Here is an 18,797-nt window from a genome sequence, read left to right as displayed (position 1 = left end):
GACGCTTTTTTGTTTTCTAGCAACGGAGCCACATTTCAAAAACCACTCTAGCTGCGCATGGAGCAAATCACTGAGATGACACCAGAACCTCTCTTCTTCCTAATATTCATCCTCACCTTCACCTACCTACTCTACCTACCGACTCCCTTCTTCTTTTTGGTTTACTTCTTTTTCCTAATCTTTTTCATCGTATTTGTCTTTTGTCTTAAGTCTTTGTGTTCGCTGTCTTTATCCTCTTTATCTTCTTCATTTTCCTCCTTCTTCATCATCCTCTTTCTTCCTATTCCTCATCTTGTTTTTCTTGTTTCTTATTGTTCGTCTTCACCTGCCTCATCCTCATTTTACTCTTCTTCAATCAATCAATCTTTATTTAAAGTGTAGAATCACCATGCAACATGGTCTCAAAACATTTTACAATAAAATGGTGCATGAGGCAAACATACCAGGAATAACACGACAAATATATACATACTGTATACATACATATACAGTATAGACATATATATATACATACTGTACACATACATAAAACTTATAACTTCTTCATCTTCTTCCTGATCCTCTTTTTTCACTTTGCCGACTTTGTCCTCATTGGCTCTGGCAGCATCAAAGAAAACCGTCTCAGCTCAGATTTATGGGCTTTTATCAGTAACTACTGATTTTTTAGTGATTGTATCAAAGGAACAGAGGATGTGGCCGTTTGTTTTTAGCCTCTTGTACATGTGTTCCTGTGGCAGATGCCGACTCGTATTTGTTTATTTGTCCTGTGGTTTAGGTGTTTTGCTCACTTTGCTCCCTGATTCCGTGAGACGTCAGATGTGTGGAAAGCCGATGTTTACTTCAGCCTGCAGTCAGTCTCAATTATGCACCGTACACAACTATAAACAGAAGTTCTTGACTGACATTTTGCAAATGAGTGTTTTTATTATATCATCATGATATGAAGAAAAATAAACTCCAGTTAGACTTGTACACAACTTCACTGCCCGACAGATGTGTTTTGGCTTGCTGTACAGAAAACAGTTACTGGCATTTTTTACTCCCTGGGCAGTTTTTCCTCCTGCACCGTCAACCCTGTTTGACCTCTGAAATACAGCTTCAACAGTCTGCAATGAAGTGAACTCTCAGAGTGAATTGTCTGATACTTTGACCCCGCTGCAACCTGCACTTCTCTGTGTTTGTCTCCCACCCACAGACCTCCCCACAGGCAGCTACATCCAGGAGGATCGGTCCCGCTGCTCCTCTCTGTGCGAATCAGACGGCGACTGCTGCGACGTGATGGCCAGCTGCATGTGCGGCACACACACCGGGCAGTACGACTGCATCTGCGAGAAGGGCTACTACGGGAAGGGTCTCCATCACGAGTGCACAGGTAGGACACGTGGAGAATATGTCGTATCGAACTCATCTTCCAAAAAGTCCTCCCCTCTCCTCACCAACTTGTCAACTCATCTCACGATGGGAGTCGCAGTCTAGCAGGTTGGAAATGATCTGGAAAGTTAGCCTGTGTTTGAGACTTAACTGCAAATCACTCATATTGCCATTTCGTCTGTGCCAAGCGCTGATGCTGATGGAATCCTCTTACAACTGTCAGATGTTGCGAGTCAGAGATAAATCAACCCAGTACCCATAGCGTGAGCAGCAGCCATGTTTCTTGGCAGACGTATGAGTGAAGATCTTGTGTAAAACGACATAAAATTTAAACACAGCAGCGTGCGGCTGGTCTCGTCCTCCTCACCGACGGCATATGTCACTTCTCTGGACGAACTGTCGACCCTGAGGCGGCTCTTTAGGTTGAGCAGCAGCAGCCAGCGTCTACAGACAACAAACCCAGTAAAAAGCTGCGTCTGTGGCATGTTTAGCTTCGCTGCGTTGTTTTCCTTTCCTACCACTTTCCACAAGCTGACCGACATTGTGTCTGCCCAGGAGCTGTGTTGCACTGAAACATGCTGGTGCCTCGGAGGCTGACCTCTGGGATTCCTTTTTTTTTTTTAGTTTCTCTTGTCTCTCGTCTCCTTCACCTGTCAGAGTCTCCTCCAAATCAAGACCACTTGGCCTCGGGTTGCCTCCGAGCTCACAGTGGGTGAAAGTTAAATAAGCAGCTTTTCCACTTCATGGAGTTTTAGCTGTCAACAGAGCAGATCACTATCAACAAACCCAATAATGTTCAGGGGGGCGGAGGACTGAGACAGACTCCCAGCTGGACGCACCACATCCTGCTCTCCACCTTCAATTTCCTCCTATAAATCACATCTCCTGCATCCACTTCTCTCTGCTCTACATTCAGAGACAAGAAAACGCTGCCGTCATCTTAAAACTAACTGCCTTTTTTTCCCTTTTCTTCCTGCACTGCCTCCCACTTCTGCTCCCTGCATATCCATCTGAGGAACTTAAACATCTGTTTCATCTACTGCCAGAGCGTTTTGCCTTTTTACCCTTGTGTTCTTTACTACTGGTTATTTATAATGTCGGGGACTCTAGGAGTTATTATTTCATGACTGTACACTCATTAGATTTCAGATAAGTGCGTCAGCACAAGTTGCACTGGTGTATGTTTGTTTATGACCATAAATAGTATCATGGAGATGCAAAGGCAGGCGTGTCCATGTAAACATACATACATACAACTGTTAATGTTGCTGGCTTTGGAAAAATCTACATATTCATGAGCTGTAACAAACTGAATTGTAATAATATAACATCAAATACACAGGTTTAAGTGCAGGAACGAAGAGTGGAAAAACGGGATGTAGAGAGCTGTGTCTCTTTGTCTTCTCTTCTCTCTCTCTTGTGCATAAAAACACCGACCTCTCCTCTCTCCTGTGTTGTAATCTCTGGGTCTCCTCCTAATCTCTTTTAAATCTGTAAATATCTTTAGCCAATATCATTTGAACAGGACTGTTTGAACTGATATGAGAACAATGGCCCCTTTCGGTTTCAATCACACTTGTGCCAACATGCCAAACATCTCTATAACTTCCACGTCATCACTTGATGGAGATCAGAAATAATTGAAACCCTCTCAATAATAATAATTAATCTTTATTCCTCCCTAGACAGAAATGTTGGACATGTCTCTGCTGAGTGGAAGTGGTGAGGCAGTGGCTCCTCTTTCCGTGGGGAAATCCTCAAACTCAGACTTTAATTCTTTTGAAGGGTCCCACCGCAGAATTGATAGATGATCTTTGTGGCAGTGCTTTAATTATGTTTTGTTTGAGTGTGTTGCCTAAAACCGAGCCAGTACTGCAGACAATCAAGCCGAAACACTTGCCAGCCGCCTGCGTAATGACAAATTAATTGGCCTTTTAATCGTCCGTCTGTTAAATCTCTGCGTTGCACGGCGTACTGTTTCAATTTGATGCAGGTGGTCGCTGACATTTTAGTGCAAGATAAAGGCCGATACATTATTTTCGCAATATGCATGGTCACAGAGGAATCTAGCAAACTGTGATTGTTTGAGAGCAGAACGACTTACAGATGCACTGGCTGCTGTGTGTCTGTGTTAGACCTCAGTCATCGAGACAGCTCAGGAGAGACGAAGAGGAAAATCAGTACAGAGCGTGCTGCAGTCAGTGTAACACTCAACTAGAGGAGGGCAAACACAACCAGGACACAATCTTCATTTTGTGTCCCTACATGTTTTGTTTTTTTTTGTTTGTTTTTTACAATTTATATTTATTTATTTAGTTGTCAATGTTGACAATACATTGCAATACAATCTCCTCAGGGTTAAGGAGTAGAAAAGAGAAAACCAACACACAAAGGAAAAAAAGGGAAAAAAAAGGAAACAAACAAAAAAGCAATAATAACCAATCATTATGTGTTCAGGCATCCTTATTAATCATGTCTTTCCTTATATGACAACCATTTCCCCCAAGAGGTCTTCTTTCATTTTCAACTACTGTATGTAAGATGCTCACCAGTATATAATCTATTATTGACATCCATTGTTTGTAACTTCAACTTCAGCAACTTTATTTGTCCCCAATGGGGCAATTCATTTGCAGGAGTGGGGAGCATAAAACAACATACAGATAAATAACACAGATGACAGTAATACAGATAAAAAAAACAAACACTGGATGTAAATGGACATAACGCAGATGTTAACAGTCAAAAAGCAATAAATAATTGATCAAATTAATCACACTGTGCTGTTGCTAGACCAAGATGGCCAAAGTGCTCTATAAAATTAAAGTGCGCTGTGCAATAAGCTACTTCCTCCTCTTAGAGTTGAGGAGGGAGACAGCAGTTGGGATAAAAAATTGTTTGTAACTGGGTCTTGAGCCAGTTCATAGTAACAGCCTTCTTCCCGTCACCAGGAGAATCTGGATCAGTGATTGGTCTCCTACATGCACTGATCCATCCAAATGTCCAAGGTACAGAACAAGACAGGATTCAGGAATCATATGTCCCAATACTTTGCAGAGATCTGAGTGAACATCCCACCAGAAGAGCTGCACGTGTTTTCAATCTGCATCTCCGATAACGTGCAGGGTGACGGACTTGAACGTTTCTGATCAGTGTTTTAAAATTCACACGGAGACAAGCAAGCACTGCAGGGGGGAGAGCCCTAATATAAGTAAAGGGCATCGGGGTCACGGTGCCAGAAAGCACGCCTCTTTAATTCTCATCAGATGTTTGTCGAGACTGGAGCCCCTGCTCGGCTTATTAATCTGTTTTAATGGTTTAATTAATAGCAGAGAGCAGACTGCAGAGTTGGCTCAGTCAGCGAAAGGAAGGAAGGACACAGTGAGGAGCTGCAACCGCAACCGAGGATTGCTTCCTCCGTCTGTTTGTCAGTCTGTCTCTTCCCCTCTCACATAACAAGGTCTCGTGGGAGAGCGCCGGGCCGTTTAGTTGTGGACACTTAATTGTCTTTAATAAGTCGTTGTGCTCGTGCTACAGAGGCGACATGTGCCCGCAGCGCGCCGGCCTGATGCTGGAATATGTGTCACTGCAGGCGCTGTTGTTGGATACGTTGGCAAGCTAAGGCTCTATTTGCTCTGTTCAGCTCAGTTTTGGTTTTGTTAAATGGTGCGAAATTCCCTCGTATATGTTTCTGAGCACCACATTTATTGAAGGTTTTATCCTCTAATAACTTGAGAGGCTCTTTTGAAGTAGTGGTGGCTCCAAAACCAATTAGGTTTGCAGCAAGAAGGGGAGTACGTAACCAAGGAACATACAAGCAAACCCCGACAAGCTCCCCGCTGTTTTCAAGAAAAACCTCTGTAATATTCTGTTGCTTTAACCTCACTGGGGCTTGGCCGAGCCGTAGGTGTTGTGTGAATTATGGGTACGCCGTGTGCTCGGGCGATGCCAGAGCCGTTGAGTGGCAGACAGACGCAGCCGTACGCTGCCAGAGTTATACAGCCTCTCCGGTTTGTGTGAGCTCCGACGGCCGCAGTGTGGCTTCAGGTGAGTTTGGACAGTTTCCTGTTTTTCCTGACTTTGTTTTCTCACATTTAACAGACTTTGACACATCTGAAGAGAATACGACCAAACCTTAGGCCCTGTCAGTGGATTATTGTTATCGTTGGCGGAAAGGCTCCGTTGGAAACACTATCCAAATCCCCACAGTGCACAGCGGTGTTGTTTATGAATCTGTCGACAGCCAAGTGAAACAGCCTCTTCCACAAAACACGCCAGGAATCCCAGCAGATAGAAATGGATGATGATGAACCCAGATCCCACTCAGTTACTCTGACATGCGAAGCAGGACACTCTTGTCTCTCTCCTAATACCAATCCTGAGCTCTCGATATCCGTATCACGGAGGATCAACGGAGGTATGGGGAAGTGGATAGATGAAGTGAGAGGCTGAGAGATGTGGGGGGGGGGGGGGGGGGGGGGCTGTAAGAGGGCTGCATGTTTTCTTCCTGTCACACATTCAAGCTTATCAGGCTCTTCTGTAGCCCGAGAGAATGACAGGAGCTCTGGACTGTGTTAATGTGGTGTCAGCAGAGGCTTTGTTCTGCTCGGGATGGCTCTGCTCGGAATGAATGGGGGAGAGAGAGAGAGAAAGAAAGAGGAACAAACAGCTTGAGAGCAAGAAGGAACACACAGGAGATAGATGGTGTAGTGTTAGGATTGTAGTGTAAAACTCTGTAACTGTCAGTGTGCATGTGAATTTTATTCACATCAGACTTTCATGCATCTGATAGGAGCTTTGAAATATTATATCAAAACAATTAACATAATATAATATGTTGTTTATATGTTATCATTCAGGGTACTTGTAGAAAAAATAATTATTCAATCTTTAAATGTTAAATTCAATTGTTAAATGTAGGGCTGACCCGGGAGGGGGAGGGGGGGGGGGGTCGTGGCGGAAATAATGAAAGTAATGGCAAACAAACACTGCATATCTCCAAAGTCGCCTACTCATTTTAATGTAACAATTGCCGATGTCAAAACCGGTGTCAAAAAGGAAAAAAGGAAGAAGAAAAAAAACAATCGATCACGGACTTCATGATTGATTACCATGGCAACAAACGAAGCTTCGAAGCTTCGATTTTTTTGGGTCAGCCCTACTTAAATGTTAAATGTTCTCTGTAAAAAAGCAGCTGTGTTATTGCACAGTCATTGTTACACAGAAGAGGCAGTGACTCACAGGGAATGAATGGACCAACAGAAGTTTGTTGTGCGATAAAAAACTTAAAAACCACTCATAGTCCCCCTTACTCATCTATTATAGACCTTTCAGCTCTCTTCCTCACTGGGTGGGCTTTGCTTCGTTGACATGACGGTGGCCCTGTTCTCATCACCTACAGTATAATCACATCTTTGTGACAACCGACCAGGTAAACTCCAACGAGGAGCGAGAGGTGATTGAAAGCCCCAAATGAAGCTCGGGAGTTTTTTTTGTCAGACTCTCATGTTTACTACTATTTTGTTCCTTTGCTCTTTTAACATCCATCAGTTTTTGTTCATTGATGGATATTTGTGATTGTAGTATGAGGAAATATAACCCTTTGTTACCAGGCTATGAGCCGCTGACTGGAAGGCTTTGAGTGTACAAAAACATTTCCTCGGAAATGATGGTGGTAGAATTGCACAATGTTTACCATATTCATCTTATAAAAGCCCTTTGATCCCTAGAGGAGTCGCGTGGCTGCGGTGTGAGCTCCGACTCGACCCTGAACGTTACGCATCCATCTCCCTCTGTGGACGGACCCGGACTCGACTGCATCTGCATGTAAATATTTACAGTTTCGATGTGAACGACCGAGAGATTTCAGGAGAGGAAGCCTCGAGGTGGACATAAATTGAACACAGGAATCAAAATGACAAGGGGAGAGGTGGAGTTTGTACAGTGCTAAGGAGGACAATGAGAAGTGTTGAAACGGGAGGAATGTTGCAATCATTATTCCTTTTCCTCTGTGCTTTCACTTTTTTTTTTTTGGGCTTCATCCCGGTGCAGATGTCGCCAGTGCAAATGAAGCGCAGTCAAAATAAAAATAGAAAAAGCTACAAAGGATTTTTGTGTTTTGTGAACTCTCAGGAATGCTGCTGAACTCAACACCACACTGGTTATCACCATCTATTCTGCAGCTCATCCTGTTCTACACTGACACTGGCTTACACACAGTTGTATATTGCTCAGGAATCAACACACACACACACATACACAGCTGTGTGTTTTGGCGTGCTTTGCGTGCCCACACCTCTGACCCATTAAAATATACCACAGTCAAGGATCTGACACATACCAGATGCTTGCTGGAAGAGGCAATAGAGTTTGTTTATACCACACACACTACATTGGCCTAACACATTACACTGGCCAGCCTCTAAATCTTATATGTTTAGTTTAGTTTATTTGTTTCATTCATCAAAAAAAGTAAAACAACTCAAAAAAGAACAATAATGCAACTCCTGAATGATGCAAACTTATGTTGTCTACCCCTTTTTTACAAGAAATCCTTCCACAAATTAGATAATATAGTACCGTATGTATCCACGCAAAGAATACACTGTCGATAAGTTTGTTGTAGCTCAACAAAATGTAACTATCTTTTTTTTTAATGTGTACTAAAAGGAAAACAAACATTTCTGATAGAAAAACATGCAAACACAGCTTCAACTAGAGTCTAGACCCCAGAGTCTGAGAACATGTGAAGTCCAAAGAGGATAAAAACTAAAGACAACTTCACCGAGCATGAGTGTGCTCAACAAATCTCATCACAATCTGCACATTACATTTTGATATCTTATGGAAAGAAAAATTATGGTTTGTTATGATAGTAGATGAAGGCTGGCGGGGGGGGACGACTAAAACGTTAAAATTCAGCCCCGAGGGACCATGAAATCCTGGACTAAGTTTTCTTGGCAACTCGTGCAGTATTTTTCAAGTAATTGTCTGGAACAAAGTGGTCGACCGACCCAACTAAATATCATTGCCATATTTAGAGCCACTCTGCTACGCAAGGTTAAAAATGCATAAAGAAGAGTCAGGAAGTGAATAACATTGAGGTTCAACTTTGATATTTACCACATATGTCAACGGGCAGCGATTTGTAAGATACCTTGTCATCGACCAGAAGGTTGTTTCTCCGTGTTGAAGGTCGACCCCACAGTGGCGCAAGACGAGAGGTCACGGGGTTACTAAAATCTCAGATTGTTCTGGACCAGTGCGTCGGACGGACAGCCAACTGACATCCGTTAGTGCCACTGCCTGACTCTCCAGAGCAGCTGGATTTATCATGAGCAAGAATCACATCTCGTCCCACTGTGAGTTATTGTGTTGCCTCTGAACCACAGTGGTTTGGACCAACGAAGGAGGAACTATAGCAACGGCTTTCGGAGGAGACGATTGTTTTGGGATTTTGCAACGAGCGCCATCTCCTGACATGCTATCCGGCTTTCAAATCTCCTCAGACTGCGGCTTCTTGTTGTGTTTCCACCTCCGCACATTATCATTATGATGGACAGATGGTTTTATCCAATCACCTGCCAAATTTTTTATTTATTTTTTTAATTTTTAAAGCGTCTGCCTTTTTTTTTCCAATGTGTTTTGCCTTCCCAGATGGTTCTGTGTAACAAACCATCTGCTGCGTCGGGTCGGCCGCTGCCAGCAGATGGATGAAAGTGGCCTAATATGTGACACTGGCCCTTTCTGTTTGCTCAATCGTTGTAATTTGCACTTAAATGTTTTCTAAAGTAAATATATTTCGACCAGAGGAGTGTGCTTAGTCAGCGCATCCAACATGTTACATAAACGCTCTCATAAAGACTCTCTATTTCCTCCAACTGCATAAATCCTAATCCCCTCAGCATCAATAACCACAGCAGACTGTCTGCTTCTGTACAGGACGTCTGCGACTGTCGAAAGTCCTCATTTCTCACTGTTTTTGTGGGGAAAGCAAAAGCTTCAGTTGCTCAACACTTCTGATTCTGGCTCAGTTTTGCGAGTGGGGGGGCAAATGCTTTGGATTTCCTGAGGACAAGTGGAGGAGGTTTTTTTTTTTTTTTTTTAATGGAGAGTGGGGGTGGGTCAAGTACCACCACTCCCCCAAACTCCCCTAACCCTCATTAATTGCTTAAGCTGATTGGATGGAACTTGAGGTTTGTGTTTTCCTTTGGTGAGCAGAGAGTGGAAAGAGAGAGAGGGAGGGCGATTCCTTACCCCGGAGCCATGCGTCTTCTGTGGTGGATGGATGGAGAGCTTTCAGTGACTGGGCAAAGATCAGACTGGCTCTGAGCCAGACAGAGAGAGCAGTGTGGTGGATGGGGGTAGGGGGTGGGGGGGTACTACCACTAATAAGCTCAGTAATAAACATTATTTATATGGAACATAATTGCAAAGTGATTTACAACTTGTAACATATTATTTGATGTTATGTCAATAAAAGCCAGACAAATAAAAACATCTAAATGATGATGATTACATGAGAAATGAAACGGTCATAGGCTTGGTTCAAACTGTTTATAAAGTGAACTGTACATCCTGTGTAAAACCTACCTGTGTAATTGTATTTGAGTGAATAAAAATACTTTTAGACTTTAGACTTTAAAGGGATAGTTCAACATTTTGGCAAATTAGTTCATTGCCATAATCCCTATAATCTTAGGAGTAGGTTCGTTACCTTTAATTGTCGGTGCAAGTTATTTTTAGAATGGCGGAGCAGAGCCGCGAGCTGCTTAGAGCTACGCTACGGAGGCTCATGGGATTTCTTGATTTCCCTCATCAAACTCATCAAATACACAATCTAACAACTCTAAAACGCTCTCATGGACAAGTTGTGACCTGCACATTCACCACGCTATGAGATAACAGAACGTTACGAGACGAGCTTGTTTTCGAGGCAAATGCAGAGACTGCTTGCAGAAAAACTGCCCCCGACGGAAACGTGCATCAGCGGTTTTGCATGAAAAACAACTCTGTCTCACAACATTCAGTTATTATCTCATAGCGTGGTGAATGTGCAGGTCACAATTTGTCCATGAGAGCGTTTTGGAGTTGTTGGATTGTGTATTTGATGAGGGAAACCAAGAAATCCCATGAGCCTCCGTAGCGTAGCTCTGAGCAGCTTGCGGCTCTGCTCCGCTGATCTAAAAATACCTTGCACCGACAAATAAAGGTAACGAACCTACTGCTATGACTATAGGGATTATGGCAATGGGCCAATTTGCCAAAATGTTGAGCTATCCCTTTAACCCTAACTCCACAAGACCAGCTGCACTTCTAATTTTACACAACAGTTTTTTGGGGGGGTGTTTTTTATATATTTTTTTTACAGGCCATACTAACCAGAGCCTAGAAATATGTTTTTCTCTGGCTTTTAAGAAAGGTCCCAGTGTTTAATCTTCCCTCAGGTGCTTTCGGACTGCAGTCTCTAATGTAATGTACATTTTTTCTGAAGAGCGGATTGTATACATCAGCACAGTATATAGACCAATGCTGAAATCCATATTAGTCCCTCCCTCAGCACCACATGTTTCAGCCCCTCCGCACCCTCTCCTCCCTCATTATATGACACATATAGGTCTGTAAAAGGCCTTAATTGATGACTACTGCTGCCGTGTTTGTAGGTCAGGGATGCTGTAAAGCAGACACGACTTGTGTTATAAACTGAGGCCACTCTGCGGGTGCGTTTGTGTGTGTAAAAAGGAGACAGAGATGAAGGAGCGAGGAGGCAGCGGTGGCTATAAACCGGGCCCCTAATAAGGACCCTCCTCTGCGGGAGACCATGAGGAACAAGGAGCCGTGAAACAGCCAGCGGTGCGAAGCAGAACCTCACTGTGTCATTAACACTCCACCTCTGTCCATCCGTCCCCTCCGTCTCCCCTTTCCATCGCTCCGCCAATTTCTCTTTCATTTTCTGCCTGCGTAGATCTCCTCCCTGCGCCCCGCCCTCACAGCCTCTGCCCTCCCCCCTCCTCCTCTCGCTGTCTTTTCAGAGTGTGCCAGGCGTGAATTAGCCATTTACAGAGGGTTATTTCAAACACATTAGAAACACCTTTTAAAGTCTGCTCTTATCTGAAAATAGGGAATGTTTTTGCTCGACGACTATTAATTTCCAGTCAAGTCCATTTTTTATATTTTGAGTCATACGCCACCCTCCATCCTGCAGGTGTACACTTACTGTATCTTAAGTAACAATAGATATTTGTTAATCATTATTTCATTGTGGTTCAGCTCACATAATAGACTCTGACCTCTGCTACAGCTGACAAAACAAAACAATTCCTAAACACAATCATCAGTAATGAATTCCTTATTAACTCACAGTGTGGCCAGGAGTGATATAGCATTGCTTTTCTTCTTCCTCTGTAGGTCTGCTTATAATAGCGCACACTGTTTTCTTTTGAGGCATGAATTCAATCATCGATCAGTTTCTTCTCCAACTTGACTTTGTGCTCTTCACATATTTGAACTCCTCTGTACCTCCGTTTCCCGCTCACACATTATTTAAAGTGATAAATGTCCCCATGAGACTTTAAGGTGGGCTGAATTTCAGCTTAAGCATCTTAAGTGCTTTTCTCCAGTATCTCTTTCACGGCCTTTGCCCTTCTTCAAATCTAACATGTTTGTCCCTCTCCATGACCCACGTCTGCCTCTGGATTCTTTCACCGACCCTCCTCAGCGCTATTTCTCAGCCCCCCTCCTCCCACTTCCTTTCACTTTCTGATCTCCTCGCTGTCTGCAGCGAGCGAGCGAGCCGACTGACAGCCGACTGAAACCTCTCCAGTTGGAGGGAGGCGATGAAGAGGGATTCACACAGTGTCGAAGGTCACAGGGCTGAGCTTAGAGGAAATCAGCAGCTGCCAGTTTTCTGGAGAAGCAGCATCTTTCTTTCTTTAATTTCACTCCTGATCCGTCCACAAGGGCCTCTTCAGCCGAGAGGAGGTGTTGAGTGAAAACACAACAACAACGACTAGATTCTTGCACATGTTCCTGTGCGTGATAGTGTGAAACAAAGATGCATACAGAAAGACACACACACACACAATTGGGTGGATCTGTGTCCTGTCAGTGGATCCGTTTAGCAGGATCACTCCCTGAACTCCCACTGGGAAACACCAACTCTGAGGCTACTGTGGGAACAGATAACTGTGTGCGGTGGCTTTCTGTGTGTGTGTACTGTAGGAGCATGTGTGCACATCTGGTGGGATGCTTCATGGCATGTTTATGACTGTGTGCAGGGAGGATGATCTGATGATACATCAGCCCTCAAATCACATCAGGAAGTGTGACAAACATCCAGGAATCCGGCAAAATGGTGACACAACGACCAAAGAAGAGGATATGAAGACTGGCTTTTTTTCTGTAGTTAGTGTTAACATTCAGAGTGTTGTGCCGCGTTGCCTCTAGTGTACTGAGATCATGCCGCGGGCCTTTATATCACAACATTTCTCAACACACGTACATCTGTAATCAGGCACACCAGACTGGAGACCAACCTGTGTTTGTACAGTTGTGTAGCGGTCTGCCTCGCTCTCCCCCGATCATTCCCAATGTTCCCCGGAGTCTGTAATAAGCAGGAGGACAGAGTCTCCCCGTCCTTGGGAATCTGTAAAATGTGTCCAGCAATTTACGATGAAATCATCCTCCTTTGGGAATAGGATTGAATAATAAGCAGGAAAAACCGCGATGGAGCAGGCACTGAACTTCCTCAGTTTCCTCTCCAATGACCGCCTTGCATCACACTGCAGAAGTTTCACATTCCTTGGATAAGGGGGGTCCGCGGAGGTCCCCCCCCGCTCCCTCCTCGCCCCAGATGGAGGCTGTGTAGGTGGACAGCTGTGCGGCAGCCACATCTCGCCCCCACCCTTTTTTTTTTAAAACTCCGCAGTCCAGCTGGAGAGCAGACCAGACTTCAATGAGACTCTGGCGATGTGATTTAGAGCATCCTGACATTCCTTGAAGATAGGATTCCCAAACTTTTTTTCAGCTTCAGGTGACCCATGCGTCGAGGTTGGAAAATTCCTGTGACCCTTATTGTTGCAAACACGTTCTCATCCGCACATCACGTTTTTTTCTGCCTTTGGGTTGATGAGGGCACAGAGTTTATCCCCAAGTGGAGCAGCAACTGAACCAGGTGACAGCTGTCGATGATTTTTCTCGGTGGATTCTGAGTCTGAAACCAGCTGCTGGACACTTCCTGGGTTATGATAATTACCTGAAGTTGGAAGTTTTATCGTCCCTGGAAAGTTCCCAGCTTCCTGCTTGGGGACACTTCAACAGGCAGGGACTTTCCAATGACTTGTGTTTGCCACTTGTTCACAATGTCCCTTGCAGTTAGGGCTGCCCCCAAAGATTTTCATGGTTGACCAGTAGTCGTCATTTAGGGCCATTAGTCAACTAATCATCGCAGAAATACAAAGCTGAAATAATATCTCAAAATGATCCCAGATTTTATATTTCTTGCCCGACATGATATTAATGGTTAACCGTCTAACAACCACGATATCGCAGGGACCTGCCTTGTAAAAATAAAAGAAAAAACTAACAGTGAGTGATCACGACTTCAGTCATATAGATTTTGACTTAATTTTGGGCTCCAAATGTTTTTTTGTTTTTTTTCTGTGACCAATCAACCAATGAAATTTAGGTTGACTAATGACTTCTTGATCGACTTAGGATAGGTTGACTATTTTGGGGCAGCCTTTCTCGCGGAATTGGCCATTGTGTCGTTGGTGCTTGGTGATGCTGCTTTCACATTGCTTCTTGGTCGTCACTCTTCATCATCCTCAAGCTTTGGAAACTCAAGGCAAAGCCAATAGCAGGTGCTCGTCCTCGTTCTTTCCATGGTGGACCAGTCACTTGGGAAACCATGAGTGCCATGATGTGAGCGTCTGTGGCTGAATATGGCAGTGTGGTATTCAATCAGAGCCATTAGGGATGAACGTGTTTTCCTTTCTGACACTTAAAGGATTAAAATGTCCATCATGGCTGGACAGAAGTATCATTTACATTCTTCACATCCCACCATATTTAAGCTCCCCTGGTGGTCCAGATGAATTCAATGTAAGATGCAAACAGTCTGCTGGCTCTGTAAAGTAAATGTATATGCAGACTGTGTTTACCTGAAATGAATCATTCATTCATGAGCAATGGCTTCTCCATGATATACATCTGTTTTTGTAGGCTAGACTACACATTTTAATTGTCCATTTCCATTGTCTATTTATGCACCTCAAGTGTGCATGGGGAGCCTCAGTGAGGAGTGGAAAGTTTTCTTCGCATGTGAACATTGTTTTCTCAGTGAAACACCCTGGAATTTAAGGTCCGACTTCACAACATGTCTCGTGTGAGAGGGCCGTCAACCACAGGCCTCTGTCCAAATTTAGAGCCTATTTGCCGTATTGCTGGACTTCCTCTGTCTCCATTGTTTGGCTTTGAAGAGGACAAGCCGACAGATCTGGGTCACGGAATCGTGAATATTATAGGGTCGCAAAAATATCTGTTACTTTTATTGTCTGCTTTGCACATAATGGCCAATTATGTTACCTATTCATTGTGATGGCGACAGTTCTGTTTACTGAATCTGACTGATGTGGGATCAAGAGTCAGTCACAAAATGCCAAAGACATGGAGGTTACTGAAAAAGTGAATATATTATAATTACATTATAATATCTAGATATAAAAATGCATAATTTATTATCAAATTGTCAAGCATCAAGAGTTGGCATCAGGCATATACTTAAGCTTGTGACATGATTCTTTGATTATATATCAATATGGGACACTTACAACTTTAAACCATATTTTAAGCATTTTGGCACAGTTTGTTGTAACACGTGTCTGGATCATTCACTGTGAATCTGAATTTTTATCACTGAAGTCTGGTGTAAGTTGTTTCACACTGGCCTTGGAGGAGATCTGCGGTCCCTTGAGCGCCTTTCTAGTTTTTGGAAATGATATAGAAACAACATTGGCGCAGATATAGAATATTTATAGAGCATTTTAAATGATACCCAGTCATCAGTGTTTTTTTTTTCTCCCTGGTTGCTACTAGTTACTGAGGGAAACTCTTTCATTAGTATCTTTAGCTGGATAGCATTTCAGTGGTTTAAGATGCCGTTATCAAAAGTTAATAATAATGTGCAAAGAGCAGAAAACGAAAGAAAATGGTTCCATATGTCAAAAAGTGAATCCAAAAAAGGCAAAGACAGACATAACTCAGACCATTTCACTAAGTGACTACCTTCTTGCTCATCATCCATCATGACTCATCATGCTAGATGTTTGTACGTTTAAGTTTTTGACTTGCAGTGGCAATGAAATACCCAGATTTCTGCTCTGATACCGAAGTATTGGTGTTGGCTCAATGTTGCAACACAAGCAGCCATGCAAGAACTTTGCCCAAATAAAATGGTCTAAAATTGGCACAAATGTGATTGAAGTCAGGCACAAGGTATGATCAAAGAATAAACAAAATGACAAATCTGAGCAAACGTTCGCTGCATCCTGACTGTTCTTGACAGTTTTCATTACTCTGCGCTGCAGATACACTTAGGCTGGTACCAAACATGCTTTGGTTTGATTCCCAGCTCTTCTACACACCAACGTCCAAGATTATTTTACAGTTTAAAGTTGGTTCCAGCTGGATTGAACAGAAGATTTCAGGTTTTTTTTTAGTTCATTCTCCCTGAAAAGAAAAAAAACAACAACCCAAAAAACATAAACGGTTTATGTTCAAAATAACATTTGGGAAGCAGTGTGTGTGTACGAGTAGTATACAGATTGGTATGTGTGTTTGCAAGCGTGTGATTGTGGATTTTGTTGGACTAAGGAGAATATGTCCCTCTAAGATGAAAACCACTCTCTCACTAACTCTTGCTCTGTTTGTCATTGTGGCGGAGGAGGCAGATGTTCTTGCTCTCCCTCTGGATCTCCTTTCATCGTTTGAGTCCCAGTCTGTTTTTAGGCCTGGCTAATCAAACACAGCGTCCCCCAGAGACACGAGAGATTCTCGTGTGATAGTATCTTTGGCTCCCGGACCAGACGTTGTCTGCCAGTTTAAATGACTTGCTTCATATTAGGAGAAAGGAGTTTAACAGATGAACAAGTCTGTGCTTGTTTTTGTCCTTCACTTTTTCTTTTTGACTTCCTATTTATTCCAAAGAGAATTGACTCCTATTGTGTTTCCATTTTAAATCATTTCATTGTTATCATTTAATTTTGCAGCGAGGTTCATTTCTCCAAACAACTGGGGGAGTAGCTAATGAATTTATTGGCAGATTTTTTAGCTGCAGATTAATAGAAAACTTTCTGTGCTAAGTATTTACAGTAACAGGGCTGCCTGTGTGACACTGTGACCGGGAATAAACGGTCGTCCATGGTACTGAATGAACATGTCACCCTGCACCCTTCACAAAGTGTGGCTCACTGATGTGTTTTTGGCAAACCATGACGCTCCGTGGCAGAGAGACATAAGATACATGTCAACATTTGGCTCCTGTGCACAGGCAATAAGAGCTAAAAGGATAAATCTTTTTTTGATTTTGGTCTTTTTATGAGGTTTGTTTACAATAAAATACAGAATATTGCCAGACTTTTGCTTTAGAAGGAGGTAAAGCGGACCTCAGTGCGTTCAGTGGTTAAGGGAGTCAAAGTGGCCCGCCAGTTCGCAGAAGTGATGAAGGAGGCACGTCGTGCTGGAAAATCAGACATCCATTTCGTTATCTATTTTTAATTTATACTCCCATTTATACTCTGTGAGGGCAGTTTGGCCTGCTTACAGCTCCCTTTATTAAAGCAATATTTCTCTCTTTTGAATTTCTTTTAAAGAAATAATTTGAAAAAAACAAAAAAGACATTTAGAATTACAAGTATTAACGCTGGTGGTGTTTTGTCACTTAATTATTCCTCATTAGGATCGCTCAAATATTGTTGTAACTCTTAGTAAACATCTCCTGATCTTTGAGGCCGGCGCTTTCCTTTCCTAAGATCATTAGTGGCGTACAGTAGTTCTCTTTGACCAGCCGCTGTCTCTACATACGGTTACAGCCAGTTCAGACACAGCAGGCTCTTTCTGTTTTATGGTCATCTGGCCGCTGTCGCTCCACTTCCTCTCTAAATGAAGGGTAGAGCGCAGCAGAGCCGTAGTAGGATGGACCCAGAATGAGACCGTTTGGGCTGCTGCGTAATTCAGACCGGCAACAGGGTCCAAACACACTCAGTTTCAGTATGGGGTCTGTCTTCTGGCTGAAGTCATGGATATATTTTTAAAGGAAATTTGCACAATTTTCTCCATGTTCGCCGTCCAGCTTTTCCGTTTTAATTTTAGATTCATGGGTTCACTTGTTCTTTCATCATTTATCCCTTCCTGTTCATCCCTCCCTCCTCAGTCCCCATTCCCGGAGCTAGAAGCCGTGTTTGGTTTTTTCTACACCCTGTGTGTTTGTGTTGTGTGTGATGATACGTCTGTTTGTGTACACTCTACCTGCCAGGAATTGAAATGTCTTTTTTTTTTTCTTCTTCTTCTTCTTCTTCTTTTTTATAGTTACAGTATTTCCACATTAGTGCTGCGGGTGAATTATTATTCACATTAAAAGTAACTAGATTTCCTGTAAACCTTAAATGGAGCTGTAAAACAGATTCCCGAGGACTTGAACAGGGGACACTTTTAGCTGGCGTCCCGTCTTATGTAAGAGACGCCTCCGCTGAGTTTAAAAGACACAGAGTTTACTGCTTTTGTTGTCAAACGAGAACTGCAGACAGGTTGACGGACACAAACACACTGTCTGTCTGCAGTCTGCACACACAAGAACAGGTACATGCTTTTTTTTTCATGTGTGTGTGTGTTTGATGTGGGTTACTGGGTGCGTTTTAGTGCCAGAAGCCAGTGCTTGCTTTACTGTTGGTTAACATCTACTGGCTGACCTGACCTGAAGGGGGGGCTGGCTCTGGCTCAGCAGTGGAAACTCACACCTGGTCTCTTTCTGAGCAGCGACTCGATGAGTTGTGACGAATACTTAGGACTGTGGATTCTCTGTGGCACCTACACTACAGCTTCTAATTGAACCTGCTGGTCGAATGTTTCTGTTTGAACTGGATACTCCTGAACTGTCTCCAACTAACTGAGACAGTCACAGAAAGTCAGATTGTTATTGTTTATGTTCAGAAATATAAGTAAAGCTCATTATTTTGGTTGGTTTAACACTTAAGAGCCTTGAATCCATTCATACTGTATAACATATCCCAATTGGACGCAAGTTAATTAATTTATTTATTTATTTTAAGTGTTTAAATTATGTGTGTGGGTGTGGGTCAAGAGAGTTTATGATTTTCTCATTTGAAGGGCACGGCACCAAATTAGACCGTCCAAGAAGCTGTCGGAAACCT

General features: G+C 43.0%; 1 protein-coding gene across 1 annotated transcript in view; it reads left to right on the top strand.

Annotated features, from left to right (window-relative positions):
* Positions 1–18,797, top strand: part of svep1 (sushi, von Willebrand factor type A, EGF and pentraxin domain containing 1) — a gene marked incomplete at its 5' end in the record, with an annotated part of 98,356 nt that overhangs the window by 26,947 nt on the left and 52,612 nt on the right. The window contains one exon of the mRNA XM_083993222.1: positions 1,196–1,372. Within this exon, the coding sequence (XP_083849348.1) occupies positions 1,196–1,372 (177 nt within the window). The remainder of the gene's footprint in view (positions 1–1,195; positions 1,373–18,797) is intronic.

The sequence above is a fragment of the Trachurus trachurus genome, assembly GCF_905171665.1.
Source record: "Trachurus trachurus genome assembly, chromosome: 18".
NCBI lineage: Eukaryota > Metazoa > Chordata > Actinopteri > Carangiformes > Carangidae > Trachurus > Trachurus trachurus.
Note: the sequence above shows the minus strand (reverse complement) of the source record. Positions and strands in the feature narration are given on the sequence as shown.